This window comes from Hyperoodon ampullatus (genome assembly GCF_949752795.1).
Source record: "Hyperoodon ampullatus genome assembly, chromosome: 2".
Taxonomy (NCBI): domain Eukaryota; kingdom Metazoa; phylum Chordata; class Mammalia; order Artiodactyla; family Ziphiidae; genus Hyperoodon; species Hyperoodon ampullatus.
In genome coordinates this window covers 104,528,681-104,541,550 of record NC_136915.1, presented here as the reverse complement: position 1 = coordinate 104,541,550, position 12,870 = coordinate 104,528,681, and the positions used below count along the sequence as shown (strand labels likewise).

Sequence of the window (12,870 nt, the reverse complement as noted above, 5' to 3'; positions counted from 1 at the left end):
TTTCCTGGCGGCACAGTGGTTAAGAATCCGCCTGCCAATGCAGGCACACGGGTTTGAGCCCTAGTCCGGAAGATCCCATATGCCACGGAGCAACTAAGCCTGTCTGCCACAACTACTGAGCCTGTGCTCTAGAGCCCACGAGCCACAACTACTGAAGCCCATGCGCCTAGAGCCTGTGCTCCGCAACAAGGGAAGCCACCACATTGAGAAATATTCACACCGCAACAAACAGTAGCCCCTGCTCGCCGCAACTAGAGAAAGCCTGTGTGCAGCAACGAAGACCCAATGCAGCCAAAAATAAATAAATAAATTTATATTAAAAAAAACACAAGCACTAGTACTTCTAAACAAATGTTTCAACTCCACTATAGGAGGAAGAGTCCATCTAAATCTGGAGCAGATATGTGATGACTTGAGAACTTCTGAAACACCTGTCTACCTTTGAAAGAAGCACAAAATTTTAAAGTCTCAAGATTGGAAAGAATGTAATGGTTAAATACGGGGACCAATCAGCTTGTGTTTTAAGTCCTTCTCTCTATATTCCCCAAATGTCACCACCAGCCTATGAATCACGCCTCTGATAAGAAACTTGCTTCTTCCTCAAGCTCTAAGTGCTACACAGTCATTCCTTATGAAGACCAACTTGAATCCAAGACTTTTTCTGTATTACAAGTGTTGTATTCATATTTGTATCTTTAGGACCTAGTAAAACATAGGAGCACAAGTGCTCAGTGAAGTTGGTTGTATCAAAGTGAAAAAATTTCCTTGGGTCATATATTACATTGCAGTCTAGGTAATTGTGCACAAATTTTATTTTCCCAACTAGATTGTAAACTCTGTGAGGGATGACATATTGTTTTATACATCTTTGTATCCTCCGCATCCCCTAGTATGGTATTATGCACACAGAATGTCCCAAATAACTATCTGTTGAATTTAAAATGTGAATGAATGAATGAATAACTGAATGAATAAATCTTATTACTATGCCATTTTCAGGGACATAGTTTTATACTGCTCTTCAAAGCTAAGGACAAACACTTATATTCCATTTCTAAGACTTAAAAGAATGACTTCAGTTACAATTTTCCTATACCTAGAAGTTTCTACACAAAGCAGCCTATTAGATTATGGAAGAAGACTGGTACTTACTCCTTGTTAAATTTTTTTTTTTGCATTTTTTAAAATCAAAGTATAGTTGATTCACAATATTGTGAGTTTCAGGTGTACAACAAAGTGATTCAGTTATATATGTTTTCTTCAGATTATTTTCCATTATAAGGTTATTATAAGATATTGAATATAGTTCCCTGTGCTATATAATAAATCATTGTTCCTATCTATTTTATATATAGTATCAATAGTTTGTATCTATTAATCATATACTCCTAATTTATCCCTCCCCCTCTCCCTTTCCTCTTTGGTAAACATAAGTTTGTTTTCTATGTCTGTGAGTCTGTTTCTGTTTTATATATAGATTCATTTGTATTATTTTTTAGATTCCACATATAAATGATATCATAAAAAAAAAAGCCTAAGTCGTCAACAACAAAAAAAAACTATTAGAACTAATAAACAAGTTCAGCAAGTTTGCAGGATACAAGACCAATTTATAAAAGTCGATTGCGTTTCTATACACTTGCAATGAACTGAAAAGGAAATTAGGAAAGCAATTAATTTATGGTAGCATCAAAAGAATAAAATACCTAGGATAAATTTAATGAAAGAAGTTCAACATCTGTACATTGAAAACTACAAACACCACTAACAGCAATTTTAAAAGATCCAAATAAATGGAAAGACATCTCATGCTCATGGATTAGAAAACAATATTGTTAAATAGTAATACTCTCCAAACTGATCTACAGATTCGACACAATCCCTATCAAGGTCCCAGCTGTCTTTTCTGCAGAAATTAATGAATTTATTTGAATGATCCTAAAATTCATCTGGAAATGCAATGGACCCACAATAGCCAAAACAATTTTGAAAAAGAACAAAGCTGGAAGGCTCACACTGATTTCAAAATTTGCTAGAAAGCTATAGCAAGTTAACAATGTGGTTCTGGTATAGGGAAAGACATAAGGATCAACAGAATAGAACTGAGAGTCTAGAAATAAACACTTATATTCATGGTTAAATGATTTTTGACAAGTGTACCAAGACAAGTCAATGGGGAAAAAACAGACTTTTCAACAAATGGTGCCAGGACAACTAGGTATTCCCATGCAAAAGAATAAAGCTGAATCCCTTCTTCAAACCACACACAAAAATTAACTCAAAATGGATCATAGCCCTAAATGTAAGAGCTGAAACTGTAAAACTCTTAAAGGAAACCATAGGTGTAAATCTTCACAACCTTGGGTTGTGTTTTCTTAGATATGTTTTCTTAGATATGACACCAAAAACACAAGCAACAAAAAGAAAAAATAGATAAATTGGACTTCATCAAAATTAAAAACTTGGGTGCTTCAAAGGACACAATTAAGAAAGTGAAAAGACTACAGAGTAGGAGAAGATATTTTCAAATCACATAGGTTGTTAAGGGACTTTTGTATTCAAACTATGAAAAGCTCTACTAGCCAACAATAAAAAGACAAATCAACTTAAAAATGGGCAAATGGTTTGAACAGACATTTCTCCAGAGAGGATACACATATGACCAATAACTATATGAAAAGCTGCTCAACATCAACAGTCATTAAGGAAATGCAAATTAAAACCACAATGAAAGACTACTTCACATCCACTAGGTTGGCTATAATAAAAATGATGGAAAATAACCACTAGTGAGAATGTGGAGAAATTGGAACCCTTACACACTGCTGGTAGGAATGTAAAATGGTGCAGCTGTTTTGGAAAACAATTTGGCAGTTCCTCAAAGAATTAAAGAGAGTTACCGTATGATCCAGCATCACTCCTAGGTGAGAAATGAAAACTTATGCCCACAAAAAAACTTGTACGCTAATGTTTATGTCAGCATATTATTATTCATAATCACCAAAAGGTGGAAACAATCTAAAGGTCCATCAACTGATGAACAGCTAAACAAAATGTGGTATATCCTCACACTGGAATATTATTCAGCCATAAAAAGGAATGAAGGATTGACACATGATATAATGTGATGGATCTTGAAAACATTTTGCTAAGCAAAAGAAGCCAGTCACAAAAGCCCACGTATATGCTTCAAATCATATGAAATGTCCAAAAAGGCAAATCTATAAAGATACAAAGGAGATTAGTGGTTGCCAGGGGCTAGGGGTAGAGAGTAGAGGGAGTGACTACTAACGGGTACAGAATTTGCTTTCTGGAGTGATTAAAAAGTTCTAGAATAGGTACTACTGATGGTTGTACCATATATATCTGTGAATATACTAAAAACCATTGAGTTGACACTTTAAAGTGGGTGAATTTTATGGTATGTTAACCATATCTCAATAAAGCTATTATTAGAAAACAAACAAGCAGATACACAACAAAAGAAGCATGTGTTTCCTCTGCTCTTTCCAAATCTAAGGGTTTAAATCAATATTTACACTTTATTAATCTACACATTAAGAGATTATTAGATGCCAGAAGATTATTTCATTATACACTATAAAAAGTTATAATACAAAATATTAATAGAAAACAAACTTTACTAAGGTATAGTTTACCTTTAATATAAACGGTAATAATTAAATTCAACAAATATCTTGCATTCATTGTACTGATCAGTTAATATCTGAATCTTTACAGGTGAGTATGAATTTACATATTCAGAAACTTCTAACTGTAACCCAAGGCATATTTAGTGAAAACATTCAGTATTAAACTCAAAAGTGATGATCCTTCACTTTGATATTCTAAATAAGATTGGGAATCAAAAATTTTTAAATCATCTACCTGCTGAAACACAGATACACACACGGATTTGTCAAAGGAGCTTAATGAATTTCACAGATAAATAAACATTTCCATTTCAGGATATGTATGTATGCTATTAAAAAAAAGTGGAACTTCCCACCTTATAGCATAAAAACATTTTACTTACCAAAGATAAAATCATTCAGAATGGACACCAAAATGCTCATTTTAATTAACTCTCCCATAGGTGAACACCACTAATAGTTATTCTTAACAAACCAGGTTGACAGATATATTCACCCATACCACCACAGCTCTGGGGACTGGACTAATTGGAAATCTTTTTCTAGTCCAAAAGCAAGATGAAGCATATCCCATAAGGTTGGGATACTCATCCGCTGTATGGAAATACTGCTCTGAAAAGTCGGGCCAAGAACAGTACCCATCACCTTCAGTCCTAGGGACCTCAAAGAGTGAAAGCCACGGGCTGGATAAGACTTGGGTCTTAGCTTTGAATCTTCCACTCTTGGCAAGTCATTTAACCCCTCTGGAAGCTCAGTTCCTTCTTATCTTTATACTCCATCCACCATGTTCCCTGAAGGATTTGATATAGGTGTGTGTCAGTTGATCTATTTTAAAAAATGAGGGTAGTATGTTCACACAAAAATTTGTACACAAATGTTCACAGCAGCATTATTCATAATAGTCAAGAACTGGAAACACTCAAAATGTCCATTAGCTGATGAATGGATAAATAAAATGTGGTATATCCACACAATGGAATATTATTCAGTCATAAAAATGATGTGCTAATGAGAATTTATTTTGCATTAAATGCTACCATACAAAAAGAAGGGGATATGTGGTTTTTTGGTGTTTGATTTTCTTAAAAAACAGTAAGTAGTATTTGTAGTTGTGAGTTACATAGGTTTATGCGGAGCGAGCACAGTTTGCTATAGCCACCAAAAAAAAAAAAAAAAAAGAAGAAAAAACTGTCTTGCCAACACGTCCCAAGCACTCTGGGATTCCTAAACTTATTTTCTGATATAGAAAATATGATATTTACTGCCATTGTTTTTGCACTTCTCAAGACGAAAATGGCATTAAGTAAAAGTTACATGTAAATTTGATTCACAGGTATTTAAAATCTTAAAAGCTGCAACTGAAAGAAAAGGTCCCCAATATTCAGATAATTATATTTTCTTTTTCTGACTACATTATGGAGTTTATACCTCATTTATCTTATCTATGTTTCCTTTAAAGCACTGTTCCTGTTGACATTAAAGTTTTCATTGTACTATATTTTTCATGTAACACCAAATCCAGGACTGCATTTTACAGTGCTTTTTCAGTGCTTTTTTTTTAAGACACTGCTGCTTAAACAACAGCTAGCATTGTGAATTTACAACATGTCAAAGATGACACAGAAACTACATTTATTTTTGTTCTTTTTAAAACGCTGTGAGCAACATTTATCAAGATATTGTGTTAAATTACTGGCATTCTCTAGGTACTAAATAAAAGGCTGCAACTCTCTAACATTAAAAAAAATATATATATATACATATGCATATATATATAACAAAAATAAATTTTAAAAAGAATGAAGTACTGATACATGTTGCAACATGGATGACTCTTGAAAACATCATGCTAAAGTGAAAAACGATGGGATGCAGCAAAAGCGGTTCTAAGAGGGAAGCTTACAGCAATACAATCCTACCTCAAGAAACAAAAAACATCTCAAATACTCCTGAGGCAATTAGAGAAAGAAGAACAAAAAAACCCAGGGCTTCCCTGGTGGCACATTGAGAGGCCCGCGTACCACAAAAAAAAAAAAAAAACCCAAAGTTAGCAGAAGGAAAGAAATCATAAAGATCAGATCAGAAATAAATGAAAAAGAAATGAAGGAAACGATAGCAAAGATCAATAAAACTAAAAGCTGGTTCTTTGAGAAGATAAACAAAATTGATAAACCATTAGTCAGACTTATCAAGAAAAAAAGGAAGAAGACAAATCAATAGAATTAGAAATGAAAAAGGAGAAGTAACAACTGACACTGCAGAAATACAAAGGATCATGAGAGACTACTACAAACAACTATATGCCAATAAAATGGACAACCTGGAAGAAAGGGACAAATTCTTAGAAAAGCACAACCTTCCGAGACTGAACCAGAAAGAAATAGAAAATATAAACAGACCAATTACAAGCACTGAAGTTGAAACTGTGATTAAAAATCTTCCAACAAGGGCTTCCCTGGTGGTGCAGTGGTTGAGAGTCCGCCTGCCAATGCAGGGGACATGGGTTCGTGCCCCAGTCCGGGAAGATCCTGCATGCCACGGAGCGGCTAGGCCCATGAGCCATGGCTGCTGAGCCTGTGCGTCCGGCGCCTGTGCTCCGCAACAGGAGAGGCCACAACGGTGAGAGGCCCGCGTACCGCAAAAAAAAAAAAATCTTCCAACAAACAAAAGCCCAGGACCAGATGGCTTCACAGGCGAATTCTATCAAACATTTAGAGAAGAGCTAACACCTACCCTTCTCAAACTCTTCCGAAATATAGCAGAGGGAGGAACACTCCCAAACTTATTCTACGAGACCACCATCACCCTTATACCAAAACCAGACAAAGAGGTCACAAAGAAAGAAAACTACAGGCCAATATCACTGATGAACATAGATGCAAAAATCCTCAACAAAATACTAGCTAACAGAATCCAACAGCACATTAAAAGGATCATACACCATGATCAAGTGAGGTTTAGCCCAGGAATGCAAGGTTTCTTCAATATATGCAAATCAATCAATGTGATAAACCATATTAACAAACTGAAGGAGAAAAACCATATGATCATCTCAATAGATGCAGAAAAAGCTTTTGACAAAATTCAACACCCATTTATGATAAAAACCCTCCAGTAAGTTGGCACAGAGGGAACTTACCTCAACATAATAAAGGCCATATATGAGAAACCCACAGCTAACATCGCTCTCAATGGTGAAAAACTGAAACCATTTCCTCTAAGATCAGGAACAAGACAAGGTTGTCCACTCTCACCACTATTTGAAATTTTTCTTGTTTCTTGATGTAGGCTTGTATTGCTATAAACTTCTCTCTTAGAACTGCTTTTGCTGCATCCCATAGGTTTTGGATCGTCGTGTTTTCATTGTCATTTGTCTCTAGGTATTTTTTGATTTCCTCTTTGATTTCTTCAGTGATCTCTTGCTTATTTAGTAACGCACCGTTTAGCTTCCATGTGTTTGTGTTTTTTACGTTTTTTTCCCAGTAATTGATTTCTAATCTCATAGCGTTGTGGTCTGAAAAGATGCTTGATATGATTTCAATTTTCTTAAATTTACTGAGGCTTGATTTGTGACCCCAGATGTGATCTATCCTGGAGAATGTTCCGTGTGCACTTGAGAACAAAGTGTCATCTGCTGTTTTTGGATGGAATGTCCTATAAATATCAATTAAATCTATCTGGCCTTTTGTGTCATTTAAAGCTTCTGTTTCCTTATTTATTTTCATTTTGGATGATCTGTCCATTGGTGTAAGTGAGGTGTTAAAGTCCCCCGCTATTACTGTGTTACTGTCGATTTCCTCTTTTATACCTGTTAGCAGTTGCCTTGCGTATTGAGGTACTCCTATGTTGGGAGCGTATATATTTCTAATGTTATATCTTCTTCTTGGATTGATCCCTTGATCATTATGTAGTGTCTTTCCTTATCTCTTGTAACATTCTTTCTTTTAAAGTCTATTTTATCTGATATGAGTATTGCTACTCCAGCTTTCTTTTGATTTCCATTTGCATGAAATATCTTTTTTCATCCCCTCACTTTCAGTCTGCATGTGTCCCTAGGTCTGAAGTGGGTCGCTTGTAGACAGCATATATATGGGTCTTGTTTCTGTATCCATTCAGCGAGCCTCTGTCTTTTGGTTGGAGCATTCTGTCTTCCAGGTCACTTATCCGTTCTTCTGCCTCAGTTATTCTGCTATTGATTCCTTCTAGTGTAGTTTTCATTTCAGTTATTGCATTGTTCATCTCTGTTTGTTTGTTCTTTAATTCTTCTAGGTCTTTGTTAAACATTTCTTGCATCTTCTCGATCTTTGCCTCCATTCTTTTTCCGAGGTCCTGCATCATCTTCACTATCATTATTCTGGGGTTTTATCTTGTTCCTTCATCTGGTACATAGCCGTCTGCCTTTTCATCTTGTCTATCTTTCTGTGAATGTGGTTTTTGTTCCACAGGCTCCAGGACTGTAGTTCTTCTTGCTTCTGCTGTCTGCCCTCTGGTGGATGAGGCTATCTCCACCCTCACCACTATTATTCAGCATAGTTTTGGAAGTTTTAGCCACAGCAATCAGAAAAGAAAAAGAAATAAAAGGAATCCAAATCGGAAAAGAAGTAAAGCTGTCACTCTTTGCAGATGACATGATACTATACATAGAGAATCCTACAAGAAAACTACTAGAGCTAATCAATGAATTTGGTAAAGTACCAGGATACAAAATTAATGCACAGAAATCTCTTATATTCCTATATATTAATGATGAAAAATCTGAAAGAGAGATTAAGGAAACACTCCCATTTACCACTGCAACAAAAAGAATAAAATACCTAGGAATAAACTTACCTAAGGAGACAAAAGACCTATATGCAGAAAACTATAAGACACTGATGAAAGAAATTAAAGATGATACAAACACATGGAGAGATATACCATGTTCTTGGATTGGAAGAATCAACATTGTGAAAATGACTCTACTACCCAAAGCAATCTACAGATTCAATGCAATCCTTATCAAACTACCAATGGCATTTTTCACAGAACTAGAACAAAAAATTTCACAATTTGTATGGAAACACAAAAGACCCCGAATAGCCAAAGCAATCTTGAGAAAGCAAAACGGAGCTGGAGGAATCAGGCTCCCTGACTTCAGACTATACTACAAAGCTACAGTAATCAAGACAGTACGGTACTGGCACAAAAACAGAAATATAGATCAATGGAACAGGATAGAAAGCCCAGAGATAAACCCACGTACATATGGTCACCTTATTTTTGCTAAAGCAGGCAAGAATATAAAATGGAGAAAAGACAGTCTCTTCAATAAGTGGTGCTGGGAAAACTGGACAGCTACATATTAAAGAATGAAATTAGAACACTCCATAACACCATACACAAAAATAAACTCAAAATGGATTAAAGACTTAAATGTAAGGCCAGATACTATAAAACTCTTAGAGGAAAACATAGGCAGAACACTCTATGACATAAAGCACAGCAAGATCCTTTTTGACCCACCTGCTAGAGAAATGGAAATTAAAAAAAAAAAAATTGGACCTAATGAAACTTAAAAGCATTTGCACAGCAAAGGAAAACGTAAACAAGATGAAAAGACAATCCTCAGAATGGGAGAAAATATTTGCAAAGGAAGCAACTGACAAAGGATTAATCTCCAAAATTTACAAGCAGCTCATGCAGCTCAACATCTAAAAAACAAACAACCCAATCAAAAAATGGACAGAAGACCTAAATAGACATTTCCCTAAAGAAGATATACAGATTGCCAACAAACACATGAAAGGATGCTCAACATCACTAATCATTAGAGAAATGCAAATCAAAACTACAATGAGGTATCACCTCACACCGGTCAGTGTGGCCAACATCAAAACATCTACAAACAACAAATGCTGGAGAGGGTGTGGAGAAAAGGGAACCCTCCTGCACTGTTGGTGGGAATGTAAATTGATACAGCCACTATGGAGAACACTATGGAGGTTCCTTAAAAAACTAAAAATAGAACTACCATACGACCCAGCAATCCCACTACTGGGCATATACCCTGAGAAAACCATAATTCAAAAAGAGTCATGTACCACAATGTTCACTGAAGCTCTATTTACAATAGCCAGGACATGGAAGCAACCTAAGTGTCCATCGACAGATGAATGGATAAAGATGACGTGGCACATATATACAATGGAATATTACTCAGCCATGAAAAGAAATGAAACTGAGTTATTTGTAGTGAGGTGGATGGGACTAGAGACTGTCATACAGAGTGAAGTAAGTCAGAAAGAGAAAAAGAAATACCATATGCTAACACATACATAAGGAATCCAAAAAAAAAAGAAACTAGGGGCAGGTCAGGAATAAAGACGGAGATATACAGAATGGACTCTAGGACACGGGAAGGGGGAAGGGTGAGCTGGGATGAAGTGAGAGAGTGGCATGGACATATATACACTACCAAATGTAAAATATCTAGCTAGGGCTTCCCTGGTGGCGCAGTGGTTGAGAGTCCACCTGCCGATGCAGGGGACTCGGGTTCATGCCCCGCTCTGGAAGATCCCACATGCCGTGGAGCAGCTGGGCCCGTGAGCCATGGCCGCTGAGCCTGCGCGTCTGGAGCCTGTGCTCCCCAACGGGCGAGGCCACAGCAGTGAGAGGCCCGCGTACCGCAAAAAAAAAAAGCTAGCTAGTGGGAAGCAGCCACATAGCACAGGGAGATCAGCTCGGTGCTTTGTGACCACGTAGATGGGTGGTATAGGGAGTGTGGAAGGGAGACGCAAGAGGGAGGAGATATGGGGATATATGTATATGTATAGCTGATTCACTTTGTTATAAAGCAGAAACTAACACATCATTGTAAAGCAATTATACTCCAATAAAGATGTTAAAAAAAATAAGAAATAAAATGAATAAAGCCAGACACAAAGGTTACATATTACATTCCATTTATGTGAAATGTCCAGAATATGCATGTTTATAGAGACAGAAAGGAGATTAGTGGTTGCCAGTGGGCAGGAGGTTGGGGAGCTAAAGGGTGTCAGCTAAGGGTGCAGGTTTCTATCGGTTGTAATGAAAATGTTCTACAATTGACTGTAGTGATGGTTGCACAACTCTGTGAATATACTGAAAACCACTGAACTATATATTTAAATGGATAAATTGTTTGGCATGTGAATTGTATTTCAATAAAATTGTTTAAAAACATGAAGCCATTGGATCAAAACCCTAGGGTCCCTCCCAGCTCAATCTAGGATTCAACAGGGTTCCCTGCTCACCTGAGGTTTGGAAGTCTATCTCAATAGGATTGGAGAGACTGGTTGCTGCTTCTCGCCAAAGGCTGCCCCTAACAGGAGACCAGGCTGTCACCATGCAGCGGTACAGCCCTGCATCCGAGACCTGAGTCTGGTACATTCGATAGCGAAATTCATCTTCCTGAACTTTCTCTAACACAACTCCATCCACCCGCGATGCATCTGTCCAGTTCTCCAGCTTCACCACAGAATCCTGGTCCAGGGAGATGATGTACTTGGTTTCGTTAGGACTGGAGAGGTCCCCAACAGGCTTCTCAGCCATGATGAGAACCGAGTAGCGTGGCGACTTAATATTTTTGGAAGACACTTTGCAAGTCATCTCAAATGTATTTCCGGCAGCAAAGAAAGGCTTGGGCTGCCTTGCTTTCACCACAAGCACGGAATCTGCAATGAAGTACCAGAAAGACATGATTTCTAACAGGATTAGGTAAATGGATATGCATCTGAAAGCACAATGTCAGGGAAATAGGAGTTTATTTGCAAATTGCTGCACAGTAGCGTTTAAGAAAATCTGGAAACTCAGAAATCACGTGTGTCAGTAAGCAGGCTGAAATCCACCACGCTGGAAGAGGCAGAACAGTCTGATTCGATTTATTGGGTGTGAGGGGACAGGGGACGGATGGGTGAGAATTTGTTTTTAAGGAGTTTCAAGTCCTTGAGAAGTTTCACCCAGAGTGAGGATTTGGGAAGCTGCTGGTGCCCCCAAGGATGTGAGGGAGAACTCGCTTCTAGTGAACTGGGGAAGACAGGGCTCTGGGCAATGCCATTTGCCTCTCCCCTCTGAGGCTCCACTGGGTGCAGGGAAAGTACACTTAGCTTAACCAGCCTGCTTGGAAGAACAGAGCAAGGGAGCAATGGGTTCTCTCTGTTTCACCATATGATGGTAACATTATAAAACAGATTATTACTAAAGTGACTGGAGCTTACACTTGTAGATCCAGTCATTTCCACAGAGATGCTATTTTAACATTTTGAACCAGTGTCCAGGGCTACTAACTTAAAGTGCGTGACTCCCTGCCTCTCTGTCAAAAAAAAATAATCCCTAAGCATATACACATTAGAATTCATCTGTATTATAATAGCTCAGTGTCAGGCACTTGGAAGGTACTTAAATATTTGTTGAACGGATGGATAAATGAATTAAACACAACTATTTTCTCCTTTAATGAGATAATTCTATAACCCATCTGGTACCAAACAAAATTTTTATGTTGGGGCTATTTTGGGAATAGTTGTTCCACCAAACCTATCAGGAGGACATGTATGTTACGGGGTCTCTCCAGAACCACTGATTCCTGAGGTTCCACTGAGCCATTCACATTCTTTCCTGGAGTTTAAATTTGTGAGATTAGAAGAGATCACCAAAGGTTAAACAAACAAAAAAAAGTCCAAGGACTATGTCCTCTGGCATCTAATGTCCGAGGATCAGGAAAATGAACAGAAATCAGCAAAGGAGGCCGAGAAGAAGACTTACGAGGTTGGAGAAAAGCCCAGAGGGTAGTATCCCACAAGCCAAGGAAAAACCAAAGTATTTCCAAGAAGGGGGAATGACCAACTGTGTTAAGTCCTGTTAAGTCAAGTAAGATGACTAACAACTGGACTTTGCAATATGTCAATCACTAGTCATCTTAACACGAGCAGCTGGGGCAAAAGCCAGATTAGAGCAGATTAGAGAACAGGAAGAGAGAAAATAGAGACACTGAGGACAAACAAATCAAATCCTCTGGCTGTCAAAGGAAAGGAACAGAAATGAGCGGGCAAGGGGTATGGGGAACAGACAGATGGAGGGGAAGGCAAGACCAAGATTAGTTTAGCTTTAACTAAAAAAAAAAAACTCACAACAAGAGATCTAAAATAGGCCAGTGGGAAACAATGGGAGTGATGTAGAAAGATAGGTGTGTTTACAGGAT

The 12,870-nt window shown here is 37.6% G+C and overlaps 1 protein-coding gene across 1 annotated transcript in view; it reads right to left on the bottom strand.

The window, feature by feature from the left end:
- The window catches only part of PTGFRN (prostaglandin F2 receptor inhibitor), a gene marked incomplete at its 3' end in the record, with an annotated part of 82,607 nt that overhangs the window by 17,919 nt on the left and 51,818 nt on the right, over positions 1-12,870 (bottom strand). The window contains exon 6 of the mRNA XM_079724610.1: positions 10,925-11,344. Within this exon, the coding sequence (XP_079580736.1) occupies positions 10,925-11,344 (420 nt within the window). The remainder of the gene's footprint in view (positions 1-10,924; positions 11,345-12,870) is intronic.